Source organism: Dichotomopilus funicola (genome assembly GCF_033296635.1).
Source record: "Dichotomopilus funicola strain CBS 141.50 unplaced genomic scaffold C8A04scaffold_91, whole genome shotgun sequence".
Classification (NCBI taxonomy): Eukaryota; Fungi; Ascomycota; class Sordariomycetes; order Sordariales; family Chaetomiaceae; genus Dichotomopilus; species Dichotomopilus funicola.
In genome coordinates, this window is record NW_026944112.1 from 19194 (window position 1) to 32137 (window position 12944).

Genomic DNA, 12944 nt, shown 5'->3' on the forward strand with positions numbered 1-12944 from the left:
GCGCATACTTTCTATGATCCCACCATCTCCTGGCCCGCAGGTAAACCCACAATGTCCCAGCTCCCGGGAATACGGGATAGGGCGGCCTCCATCCCCCTTCATCCCCCACCGTAACGGGTGTCATGCTTGATTTGGCCAGCGGGTGCCTTCTCGTCCGGCAATGTCGGTCTGACCCCGTATTCCCTTGCTCGCGCGCAAGTGCGGGGCAGACTGTCAACCTCTGTCGCGAGGTTTGAGGTTTTGGCCGCTTTACTAATGCCACCCCTCCTTCAAGACCTGTATGTCGGGCTCAGCAGACCCTTGTGGTCGGATGGCTATCCTCGAAGGGGTGGTCACCAATAGTCAGCCGCCCGTTGCAATACCGTGAGCTCGCATTCCGAGCTCCGCGTTCGCTATCGGCAATCGTTTAGCCTTCTCTATCCTCTTGTTCCCAGGCAGATTCGCGGACCTGTCTGCCCCTCATGCCTGCTCCAACCGCATCCTCAGTTCCCTCTCTTTCTGCGCCACCTCCAATTCCAACCTCTCCACGCTGTACTGCAATGCCTCCTTTCGCTGGCGGACAACTTTAGCACGCAGAGCGGCCCCGCCATCCAGTGGCTTACCCCGTCCCTTCATCCTAGCAGACGCAGACGCAGAAGCAGACGCCGAGGCGGCGGTACCCCGTATTTTCCCTTTCGATCCACTCCCATAGCCACCCCCTTGTTCGTCTTCCTCGCCTGGGGCCGGGTAGTGTGATAGACGGCCGGCGTTGAGTTCGGCACGGGCTTTGAGGGTCTCGATGCGGCGGGCTTGCCGCTCGAGGTGTTTGTCGGCGCGGTTGAGGAGGAGGGCGACGAAGGGGCCGATCTCGTCGCGCAGGGAGGATTCGGCGGCAGCAAGGGTGGGTTGGGGGATCAGTTCGTAGTGCTGTGGTGTTGGGGGGTGGTTAGTGGTCTGCCGGTGGTGGATTCGGTGGGGTTGACGGAATGCGGGGCTGGTGTTATGTTGAGACAGGGGCGAGAAATGGGGAATGGGCTGGCTGTCAGTCGAAGGGGTGGTGAACGGGAAGTATAGCATACGCGGACTGTCTTGAGAACGGAGGAGAGGCGGGGGAAGTCTTGTACGCCTGCGTCCAGGGTCGCCACGGAAGACTCGAGGAATGAGAGCGAGGTGCGCAGGGACGCGACACAGTCGCCATAGGTGGGCGAGGAGCTTTGGAAAGCCATCGTGCCGAGGTATCGGCCAGAGGTTTGAATCAGAGTTGTCGGGGCCTGGCTTTTTCTCCTTTTAAGACAAGGGAATGACTAGTGTACCTATGTATTTGAGAGGGGACGTTGAGGTGGGTTTGTTGACTGCTCAAGCTTGTTTTGGGTGTTGCTTGGCCCACCCATTAGCCTCGGGCCCTTCTGATTGGGTAAAACTCATGCCATGTCAACAACCTCGACAACCAGTTCCCTTCAGACCTTTCAACGACGAGGAACTAAGAGGATGACTAGGGAGGAGAAGAACAAATGGGGGTGTGGAAGCTTAAGTCGAGCGTCTAGGAGATTTGATGGTCTTTAAACCCTCTGGCTTTCAACGAGCCTCTTCGGGGCTAAAGTTCTCCTTGCATCCTTGCACAAGGCACATTTGACAGCAAACAAGTTCACTCCCGCCTCTTTTCACCCAACACCCCCTGCAAACAAACTGCAGAGTATACGAATAAAATGGCGGGCTTTGCATGTGTGTTGGTTGAGCCGCAGCACTCCTTCTTTCTGCCCGACTGCCTCCCAAAGATTATGACTCCGCTCAAGCTATTTTACATCCATGCTTCGTCACTGCTCTCTCCTGTTCAAGGCGAGTGTATGATACCAGTCACCCTTTACATTTCGAAATTTACTTGTCTTACTCAACTATTGCAGCGCGCTCGATTCCACAGCAGGCTTCCTACCGTCTTAATGGCCTCAAAGGTCTCAGTGGTCGGCAATCCAAAGTCGAGGTTCTGGTTATTCCATCTGGACCATGGCTTCGACTTGACGCATCCATCGTCGCCTGATCAGGCTCCCTCGGGTCGGCGCATCAAGCTTCCGACAACCACAATGCCCGTGACCGTCGCCCCCGAGAAGAAGGCTCTGGTTATCATCGATATGCAGAACATTTTCCTGTCACCTACCATGTTTGGAAAGGTCCGCGGTGAGGGCCACGAGGCCGAGGATACACTCCTGCGTACGGGCATCCCAGCTGCGCGCAATGCCGGCATCCAGATTGTCCATGTTACGTGGGGTATTTCTGAGAAGGAGTTGCACGTGTTGCCGCCCATAATCTTCCGCATCTTCCGCTTTTCTGAGACCGAAAATGACGAACCCGGCGGCATGAAGGAAGTCGAGTCGGATCTGGGTGTTGGGGTTGATTACGGCGATGTCAAGCTGCCGAGCGGGTCGACTGTATCTGCGGGCCGGCTGCTCATGCGCGACCAGTGGAACACAGCACTCCACAATCCGCTACAGCAGGAGTTCGATAAGTCCCAGACGACAGCCCTGCCCGACGTCCGATTTCACAAGAGCAGGCTATCAGGTTTCTGGGGAGGCACGACGCCATGCATTGAGTATTTGAAGGAGAAGGGGATAACCACCCTGCTGTTTGCTGGCGTCAACACTGATCAATGCGTCCTCGCATCCCTCCAGGACGCATGCAACGTCGGGTTCGATACTATTCTCCTCAGAGATGGCTGTGGCACTATAAGCCCCGAATACGCCACCAAGATGGTCGAGCTCAACTGCCGCAAGTCGTGGGTATTTATGTCTTCGTGCTATGGATTGGAGAATGGGGTTAAGAGCATGGAGACGCTGTAGTAACGGGGTCATCTCTGTCGCGAAAGTTATCTCCCTTAGGGACGGTTGAGGTATGTAAGCCGGTGGCACAAACAAACAAAGAGAACTGGTCTTTCACTGTCACCTTCATTGTGTTGTATTCTAGCAGCGAGTACAGGAAGCATGCTCGATCGTGCCCCCGCATTGTAGCTAACAAGCGACAATTCACTGTTCCCTCGCAATTGGCTCTCAACCGACCACTCAACTACCGAGATGGATTATTCATTCCTTGGACTTGCTATTTCCCAGACTTTCGGTTCCAGAGCTCTTGTTGCTGTTCCTATGCGCGGGTATTCTAGCCTTAATCTAAAGATAGAGTTGACCTCCGAGAAGAACATCCAGTTTTCTATATATTAGACACTTGCTCTGATCTACTTTAGTTGAGGAAAACCCCTGATGTGAAGCAGCGAGTGTGTTGTTGTTATGAGGGCTCAGGATGAGGGCTCGTATCAAAGGATGACGGATATAGACACAATAATCCATCTTCTTTAGCCTCAAGGTCCTTGGTACCTCGAACCTTCCAGTTAGGTAGAACCATAGCCCTCTCATGTACCCTGAGGTGTTGCCCAATGGGGAAATAAAGTAGCGGATGGAGTTAACACCAAAAAAGTTGGTTATGAAGCAGGAACTGTGGTTTCAGAGTTTTTATGTGATTTCGCCAACACCGCCTCTTCATTGCCATGTAACTTGCTCGGCATACTCCGTAGTGTAGACGAACCGTGGTGCTTCCTCTCCCTCGATGGGTTCAGAGTTCTGGGGCGCAGTTTTCGAGATCGGAAAAGGGCAAGGTGAGATCTTGGGAAAGTGGGCTGCGCCTCGGGGACCGCGAGTGGGGAAAACGCTCCGCCAACGGGGGGCGTGACCCTACGAAATCAATCTTGTACAAATGGCCCCTCATCCGCCACCTCGTCGTCCTTTCTCCTTTTCCCTTCCCCATCACCATTTGTTGCATCGGAGCAACAGTCCTTGCCTACCCGCAAACTTCTCAGGCTTTTGGCCTCTGTCTTAAGGGGCCGCCCCCTTAATCCTGCAAGAATGGTCGCTGCAGTCGTCACTGGAATATGCTGCTCTCGTCTCTCTTCCATCTTCTACCAGCCCCAGATACGCGCCTAGTTGCGACGACTCTCTGCAGCCAAGTCTCAGCAGTTACGAATACAGTTATGATTTCGTGAACCCCCTCACCTGGGAGGACGCCGCAGCCAGCGCCTTCGACACGGGCACGGGCACGATCGTCCAGCCCGTCGATACTGGCGCTTTAACCACCGTCGCAACCGCCGCAGGGGCAGACCTACACTCCAACTTCTCGTCGTCGCCCGAACTCGACTTTGACCTCGCACCTTGTTTCGACACCGCTTTCACCACCCCACTCTTTGACTATTCTACGTCTTCCTCCACTACTTCTTTCCACCCGGCCACAACAACATCGGCATCGGGCGGGTCATCGCTTCTGACAGCCCTCCCAACGCCCGGGGCCCTTGGCGTAAGCTCAGCAACAAGCCTCGGCTCGACCACCGCCTCTCTCACCAACACACCCGCTACCACCACCACCTCTGACTTCCAACTTTCACCTTCCCCCGCTTCGCAGCCTAGCCCTCCCCCCGAGGGTGGCACACTCATCCCGGGTCTCAAGTTGCCGTCGCAACGTACCAAGACGTCGTCTTCCCGGCCGGGACGTCGGCCAGGCCCCCGTCCCGGCGCTTCGCTCTCGCGGACTGCCAACGGACGGATTGCCAAGCACGGCCACGGTGCCGCCGTTAATGTAGCAGCTACACCCACCGCTGTTTCAGCAGCAGCCGTGGCAGCCTCGGCCGTAGTAACATCTGTATCTGCCGGCACCGGCGCCGCTGCTCTTGAGGGCGACGACGTCGACGCGGATACACTTGACCGGCGATACCGCAACAACCTTGCGGCGAAGCGGTACCGGCAAAAGAAGATTGACCGGATTGAGGAGCTGGAGAAGGAGGTGAAAGATGTGAAGGAGGAGCGGGATGATTTGCGGATCCGGCTGGCTAGGCAGGAAGCCGAGGTGGCAGCACTGAGGGAAATGATGAAGATGATGAGGAATGGAAACGGAAGTGGGAGTGATGGTGGATCTAAGGATTGAAGTTTTAAAAAGTTCCTCTTCGAGTTTAACTAGTTGTAGTGGGAGAGTCTTTGGTAGTTTTGATAGATTAGGGCCGAGTTAATACATTACTATGTAATCGTCTGACTATTTGTGTCTCGTTTATTAATCTACAACTCTGCGAGTGCCGAGTATGCCGGTGTGCATTCAATTTGCCTTCGAGTTCTTTCGCAACTGAATACATCAAGAGCAATACCAGCGTTAGTGTAAAATTATATGTGTAAGACAACCCTGGCCACACCCTTGGCGACTCCGCCGGAAGAGACTCGACGTTAACTTGTCACACTCAAATTGAGACAGCGCGCGTATTTCCGGTTTACCGCCGCATCCAGCTCGCTCTCGCGAATCCTTTCTCACTCTCTCCCGTCCCGTTAGCCGAAAAGGTGCGCAGCCGAAAACAGTAGGCCGGGGTTGACGGCCGCGTCAGAAAAACACCACAAATGCATCATTGGGAAGGTAAGGGAGGGAGGATCAACAAAGAATGACGGAAGGTGAACCATTTTCCTGTTCATATCCGAAAATTGACCTTCGGAGATGTGTTGGCTCACATCCTTTCTTGTCGTTTCTTACACTTAACTCCTCAGGCCGGATGGGCACTCCACAAATCGAACATCCGAATCCTCGTTTTCGGAATTCTCGATTCCCACACCAAAGCGGGCACGCATCAGCCCAAAGGCAGGGAAAGAGGAAAGCGGGGTCCCGCCAAATGGTTGTGATATCTAAGTCCACCCCAACGTGTGATTTTAGCGGATGATTTCATCCTGAGTCGGAATTGTTGTGACGAATCAGGGGCTGTCAGATTTCAAGAGCAGCATGACTTGCACCGTCCGCTAGCGCGGGCGGGATCAGTCCCGGGTGGGGGTCGAATTGGTGGGTCCCGCCTCGTGTCGGGCGGTGTCGCGGGGTCACCGCGTTTCTAGTTCAACTTTTTTCCCGGGGCTGTTTGTGAGTGAGAAACAGACCGACTGCGTAAAGATCTTGATGTTGAACGCATTGGGGACGTGGAATCGGGAATTGTACCGAGCCGCCCTCGTCGCCCGAGGAGTGACGGGGGAAACTGTGCCTCAACCTAGCTGCATCTGAGGTTGCCCAACACATGCCTTCAGGTCACATTGCGTTTGGTGCTGCCCATCGCTCATCTGGGGTCGAGGGACGGGACCACTGCAGAAACCCTGCTGGTCTGCTAAACCCCGAACGGACAGGGCGACACAAGATCCATGCGATCCCAGATACGACGACAGTTTGGACTTGATGATAAAATCGAGGGATTCGCCCCCTCTTTATTCCCCGATTACTACTTCTTTTACGGGCTTGGTTTAGAAACTGGATGAGTGAACGGATAGACTGCCTCCCTCGGATTGATAATTCGGAGAAACGCCGGCTGAACATCTGCTGCCAACCGGTGCAAACAAGCCCGCCCATTTGTCAGGGGGTGTTGTTCTGGGCGCTGCTAAATGCCTAACGCCGATGGGGCGGTTTCGGCGTGCGCGCAGGGGTTGTGGATTTCCGAGACCAAGGATCCGTGCCATCTCGGGAAGCAGGCAGTTTCTGGACTTCCACAGGCTTCGAAACGCTCGGATTGGACTGCTTGCCTCGACTTGCGTGCGCCAATCTCTCCATCTGGGTACCGCAGGGTGGGGTTTGATTTGTTCAAACGGCAAGGGCGTTGGGGGATTCTCGAGTCAAATACGCAGTCTGTGTGCGAAAAGGGAAAACCGAAGGCTAAACCCCGATGGAGCTCGATGAAGCAACACTCGTTTTCGGAAGCATGTTACTTTTCAGAGGGGCCTTCACTCTTTCAGGGCCCAACAGGCAGGAGAACCCCATCCATGGCTCTCCCATGCATGGATTTCTCGATCCTAACATTTTCTTATCTCCATTCGGCGGTGATTCATCATAGTTAGCACACCATGCCACGCCCTAGCCCCACGAGCGTCGGCGGCCCGCTGCACGCAGTCCCTTGCAACGCAGCTCTGCCGGTGGGTTAACAGACAAAATGTGGACACCCGCTGCGCAGAAACGACATGGGCTGCTGAGAAATCAATGGAGGGTTCGTTATAAAAGAATCCCATGCCACTCCCCTTGCCTTGATCCGAGAGAACCTCTCTTGTAGTCTGAAGAGTTCTGGACAGTAACGCCATCCGTTGAACGCCTATTTCCCCCAGTGGCTTCTGAACTCAACGATCGGACCACAGCGAGCAGGTTTCCGCAGCCATTGACTGCCACCTGGGGGTCGGATCGTTCTTGCCGGTTGCGCCCATCCACCCCTTCACCGTTTTCACCTTCGGGGAAATTCCATTGTTTCTCATTTTCCTTTTTTAGCCCCCTTCCACCGTCAACGGTTCTAGACGCACTCACCGCCACGTTTTGTGTGATTTTGTCTCTGCTACAAAAGTCGACAACACCAGCCGAAGAAATTAAGCTCTGATTTTCAACAACAAAAACGAAAACTCCAAGAAAACAACCCAGCATTGTAGCTCAGCATGTGGGGCCACTCACCAGAAGAGGCCCTGCGGCGCAGTGCCCAGGATGTGCTCCCGGATTCGCTGCACCACCGAGACGAAAGCCAGACGCCACTCCCGAACCAGACGACGGCCGAAGGCGGGTTGAGCGAGTCGGAGGTGTCGGGCGAGATCACCAAGCAGCCGGCGACCCCTGAGAGAGAGGGAACATGGGGCGAGCGCGAGGTGGGCGGGCCTGTAAGCCAGCGCGCGGCCATGCACGACTTTGAGGAGCTCACCACCAAGCTCACGACGACACGCTCTCATGCAGCAGCATCACAGAAGTCGGCCAAGGGCACCGGCGCCGGCAATTTCTTCCGTCGGATTACGTCGCGGGCTAGCGCCGTGTCGAAGCGTCCGGATGAAGAGGCGGTTGTCGGCGACGACGAGTCAGAGATCGAGGACAGCACCACCGACACGGACGAGTTCCCGCTCGAGCAGTTCATGCGGGACGGGCACCTCGAGAAGCGTACGGAGTCCGGCGAGTCAGCCAAGAAGGTGGCCGTGGTGTACAAGAACCTGACCGTTAAGGGCGTGGCCACGGGCGCGTCGTTCGTCCGCACTCTGCCGCAGGCTATCGCGGGCACGTTCGGCCCGGACTTGTACGGCATCTTCTGCTACTTCATCCCGGCGCTGCGCATCGGCGGCGGCGGCAACCTGCGCACACTGATCCACGACTTCACCGGTGTCGTGCGCCACGGCGAGATGATGATGGTGCTTGGTCGGCCCGGCAGCGGGTGCAGCACATTCCTTAAGGTCATCGCCAACAACCGCGAGACGTACGCAGCCGTCGAGGGCGATGTGTCCTACAGCGGCATCCCGGCCGCCGAAGCCCGCAAGCGCTACCGCGGCGAAGTCGTGTACAACGCCGAGGACGACCAGCACCTGCCGACGCTGACGGTGGGTCAGACGCTGCGGTTCTCGCTGCTCAACAAGACGCGCAAGAACCTCCGGGGTGATCTCAACACCATTGTCGACGCGCTCCTGCGCATGTTTTCGATCAAGCACACGGAGAACACACTCGTGGGTAACGCCTACGTGCGTGGTGTCTCTGGTGGAGAGCGGAAGCGGGTCAGCATCGCCGAGACGTTGGCGACGAAGAGCACGATCGTGTGCTGGGACAACTCGACACGGGGTCTGGATGCGTCGACGGCGCTCGACTACGCCAAGTCGCTGCGTATCATGACGGACGTGTCGGACCGGACGACACTCACGACGCTGTACCAGGCTGGCGAGGGCATCTACGATCTCATGGACAAGGTGCTGGTCATCGACGAGGGTCGCATGTTGTACCAGGGCCCGGCCAAGGAGGCGCGCCAGTACTTTGTCGACCTTGGCTTCTACGCACCCCCTCGACAGACAACGGCCGACTTCCTGACGTCCATTTGCGACCCAGGCTCGCGGCAGTTCCGCGAAGGGTGGGAAGCCCGCACGCCTAAGACGGCCGAGGAGCTCGAGACGGCCTTCCGGGCCAGCCCCGCGTACCAGCGGTTGTTGGATGACGTGAAGGAGTTCGAGCAGCACCTCATGACGACGGGCCACGCGGACGCGAAGACGTTCAAGGAGTCGGTACAGGAGCAGAAGTCGAAGCGGGTGCTCGCAGGGTCCAACTACACGATCCCGTTCTGGAAGCAGGTGCTGGCGTGCTCGCGGCGTGAGTTGTGGCTGATCTGGGGCAACCCGACGGAGCTATACTCCAAGTACTTCACCATCATTAGCAACGGTCTCATCGTCGGCTCGCTCTTCTACAACTCACCTGCGTCTACGGATGGCAGCTTCCTGCGTGGTGGTGCCGTCTTCTTCGCCGTCATCTTCCTCGGGTGGCTACAGCTGGCCGAGCTGATGAAGGCCGTGTCTGGACGCGACATCGTGGCCCGTCACCGGGAGTACGCCTTCTACCGCCCCAGCGCGGTCACCCTCGCTCGCGCCCTCGTCGATCTGCCGGTCCTGATCATGCAGGTCATCATCTTCGGTATCCTCCTCTTCTTCATGACCGGTCTCGACCTGCACCCGGGCAAGTTCTTCATCCAACTGCTTTTCATGTACGCGACAACGTTCTGCATCACGGCTATGTACCGTATGTTGGCGGCCATGTCACCGACCATGGATGATGCGGTGCGCTTCTCGGGCATGGCGCTGAATCTGCTGGCCATCTTCACCGGCTACGTCATCTCCAAGCCGGTGTTGCTGTCGCAAAAGATCTGGTTTGGCTGGATCGCGCACATTAACCCGGTATGTCTTTCTTTCCTTTTCTCCCTTCTTCACATATCTTAGGTTCATTTGGCTGACTGACCCCCTACAGCTCAGTTACTCCTTCGAAGCCGTCCTGTCCAACGAGTTCCACGCCCGCACGATGGAGTGTGCCCCCTCTCAGTTGGTCCCCCAGGGCCCCGGCATTCTCCCCGAGAACCAGGGCTGTGCCATTGGCGGGGCGCACCTTGGCAACACCAGCGTTCTCGGCGATGACTACTTGGCCGTCCAGTTCGACTACTCCCGCGCTCACCTGTGGCGCAACTTCGGTGTGGTCATCGCTTTCGCCGTGCTGTACCTCATCGTCACGGCGCTCGCGACCGAACTGATGTCGTTCACTGGCGGCGGTGGTGGTGCGCTGGTCTTCAAGCGGTCCAAGAGGACGGCCAACAAGACCAAGACCGCGGCACCCGCAGACGAGGAGTCTGGTAACATTTCAGGAGGTTCCTCCTCGACGGAGGTCCCCTCGGGCGCCTCGGACAGCGCATTCCGCAGCATCACAGGTAGTGAGCGGATCTTCACCTGGGAAAACGTCGAATACACAGTGCCCACAGCAGACGGACCGAAGAAGCTGCTCAATGGTGTCAACGGCTATGCTAAGCCTGGTGTGATGGTCGCGCTGATGGGTGCGTCCGGTGCCGGCAAGACGACGCTTCTCAACACCCTCTCGCAGCGGCAGACCGTGGGCGTGGTCAGCGGCGACATGTTGGTGGACGGCAGTGCTCTCGGTAATGACTTCCAGCGCAGCACTGGCTTCGTCGAGCAGATGGACCTGCACGAGGAATCCGCGACGGTGCGTGAGGCCATCGAGTTCTCGGCGCTGCTGCGGCAAAACCGCGACATCCCGAAGCAGGAGAAGCTGGACTACGTCGACAAGGTCATCGACCTGCTGGAGCTGAATGAGATCCAGGACGCCATCATCAGCTCGCTCGGCGTTGAGCACAAGAAGCGCCTGACCATCGGTGTCGAGCTGGCTGCGCGCCCGGCCCTTCTCCTCTTCCTCGACGAGCCTACCTCGGGTCTCGATGCCCAGTCCGCCATGTCCATCGTGCGCTTCCTGCGCAAGTTGTGCGCCGCCGGCCAGGCCATCATCTGCACCATTCATCAGCCCTCGTCCGACCTGATCCAGGAGTTCGACAAGATCCTGGCCCTCAACCCCGGTGGTAACACCATCTACTTCGGCCCTGTCGGCCCCGATGGTAGTGCTGTTGTCAAGTACTTTGCCGACCGCGGCGTGCACTGCCCGCCGGGCCGCAACGTCGCCGAGTTCCTTCTCGAGACCGCCATCAAGGGCGGCCGCCGACCCAACGGGAAACGCATCAACTGGTCCGACGAGTGGCGCACCTCGCCCGAGAATGAGGCGGTCATCGCCGAGATCCAGGAGCTCAAGGCTGAGCGGGCCAAGGCTGTGAGCGCTTCTTCTCAGACTCAGACCGCGGCTCAGAGCGCTGCGGTCCATCACGAGTTTGCGGCCCCGGTCTGGCAGCAGATTTTGTTGCTCAGCAAGCGCATGTTTGTCCGCCAGTGGCGCGAGCCCTCGTACGTGTACGGCCGTCTGTTCACGGCTGTGGTGATCGGCATCTTCAACGGGTTCACGTTCTGGCGGCTGGGTAATTCGGTTGCCGACCTGCAGAACGCCATGTTCACGAGCTTCTTGATCATCATGATCCCCGCCACCGTCATGAACGCCGTTCTGCCCAAGTTCTTCGGCAACTTCGCCTTGTGGATGGCCCGTGAGCACCCGTCGCGCATCTACGGTTGGGTCGCCTTCTGCACCGCCGAGGTCGTCTCCGAGATCCCCGGCTCCCTGCTTGCCGGCGCCCTGTACTGGATCCTGTGGTACCTGCCAACCGGTCTGCCCCGCGAGGGGCCCTCCGCTGGCTACGTCTTCCTCATGACCCTGCTTTTCTTCCTGTTCCAGTCCAGCTGGGGCCAATGGATCTGTGCCTGGGCGCCCAGCTTTACCGTCATCAGCAACATCCTGCCGTGCTTCCTGGTTATTTTCTGCTTGTTCAACGGTGTTGTCGTGCCGTACTCCCAGCTCAACGTCTTCTGGAAGTACTGGCTCTACTGGCTCAACCCCTCCTCGTACTGGGTCTCCGGCGTCCTGTCCGCCACTCTCGCCGGTCGCGCCGTCCACTGCGCCCCCGGTGAGGGCGCCTACTTCAACCCCCCCTCCGGCCAGACCTGCGCCGACTTCGCCCGCGACTTTGTCCGCGCTGCCGGCCGTGGCTACATCATGAACCCCGACGACACATCCAACTGTGGATATTGCCCCTACAAGGACGGCTCCGAGTACATCCAGGTGCTTGGTGTCTCCCCCGATACCAAGTGGCGCAACTTTGGCATCTTCCTTGTGTTTTGCGTCACCAACTGGATGTAAGTTTCTCTCCTTTCCGATGATATTTCTCCATTGAATGAAGGCTGACAAGTGATATGATAGGTTGGTCTACTTCTTCATCTACACCGTCCGCATCAAGGGCATGAGCTTCGGTTTCGGCCCCCTGTTTGGTCTGTTTGACAAGGTGATTGCCGGTGTCAAGGGGTTGTTCAAGAGCAAGAAGGTGGATGAGAAGACCGCTGCATAGTCTCAGATCTTTATTAGCTTTTGTTCTTGTTCTTAATTTTTTCTTCTTTTCTTGGTACATTTTTTCTAATTACGTGCCGGCGACTGCATGTTAAGATACCATACCATGGGTTTCATAGAGGTAATGGGCTAGATAGGCTGCATAAATGGATTGATTTATGACCCTTAAGTTTGTAAAGTGAGGCAGTGCGGTGTGCGACGTGACGTGGAAAGGTTGACCCGATTCGACTGAGTTGAGTGCAGTTGGGGGTCCCCCTTCCCTGACCCTATCCAAGCGAAGTCACGGAAGACGAGCCAATAACCTCGTTGCATTGGGGATGCGCAGTTCTGTCAACCATGTGTAGATAGGTGCGCTGACCATACTATGCACGTTACCCCCCGGAGTGAAAATAATTTAAGACCCAAATTGCCTTAACGAGTGAAGATGATTTGACCTAACATAAACTCGGTCAACACAGATCTGGTCAGGTCAACTCCCAATCTATCTATCGGTGACCTGACCACACCCCCCTGCGTTGACCTGACCATTGTCCCGAAGTTGACCTGACCATAACCCCCCGAGTTGACCTGACTAGTGCAAAAACGATGCATTTGTTTGACAAACACGAACCAACTTCTCGCTTTCAACAAGGTCAAATGCTGAAATGCAACAAGGC

General features: G+C 56.8%; 4 protein-coding genes across 4 annotated transcripts; 3 read left to right on the forward strand and 1 right to left on the reverse strand.

The window, feature by feature from the left end:
- Positions 1–459: 459 nt before the first annotated feature.
- Positions 460–1205, reverse strand: C8A04DRAFT_32524 (uncharacterized protein; the record flags this gene model as incomplete). Its single annotated transcript, XM_062782124.1, has 2 exons — positions 460–906; positions 1059–1205. The coding sequence occupies 2 exons, from the start codon at positions 1203–1205 to the stop codon at positions 460–462; spliced, it is 594 nt and encodes a 197-aa protein (XP_062633322.1).
- Positions 1206–1916: 711 nt separating this feature from the next.
- Positions 1917–2810, forward strand: C8A04DRAFT_15375 (Isochorismatase-like protein; the record flags this gene model as incomplete). Its single annotated transcript, XM_062778462.1, has 1 exon — positions 1917–2810. One exon carries the CDS (start codon positions 1917–1919, stop codon positions 2808–2810), a length of 894 nt encoding a protein of 297 aa, XP_062633323.1.
- A 1903-nt stretch (positions 2811–4713) lies between these two features.
- On the forward strand, positions 4714–4932 carry C8A04DRAFT_15394 (uncharacterized protein; the record flags this gene model as incomplete). Its single annotated transcript, XM_062778471.1, has 1 exon — positions 4714–4932. A coding segment is annotated over one exon (219 nt), but the record flags the coding sequence as incomplete, so codon positions are not given.
- A 2501-nt stretch (positions 4933–7433) lies between these two features.
- On the forward strand, positions 7434–12289 carry C8A04DRAFT_32526 (ABC-2 type transporter-domain-containing protein; the record flags this gene model as incomplete). The annotated part of the gene is made up of 3 exons (XM_062782125.1): positions 7434–9683; positions 9754–12080; positions 12145–12289. 3 exons carry the CDS (start codon positions 7434–7436, stop codon positions 12287–12289), a joined length of 4722 nt encoding a protein of 1573 aa, XP_062633325.1.
- Between the last annotated feature and the right edge of the window lie 655 nt (positions 12290–12944).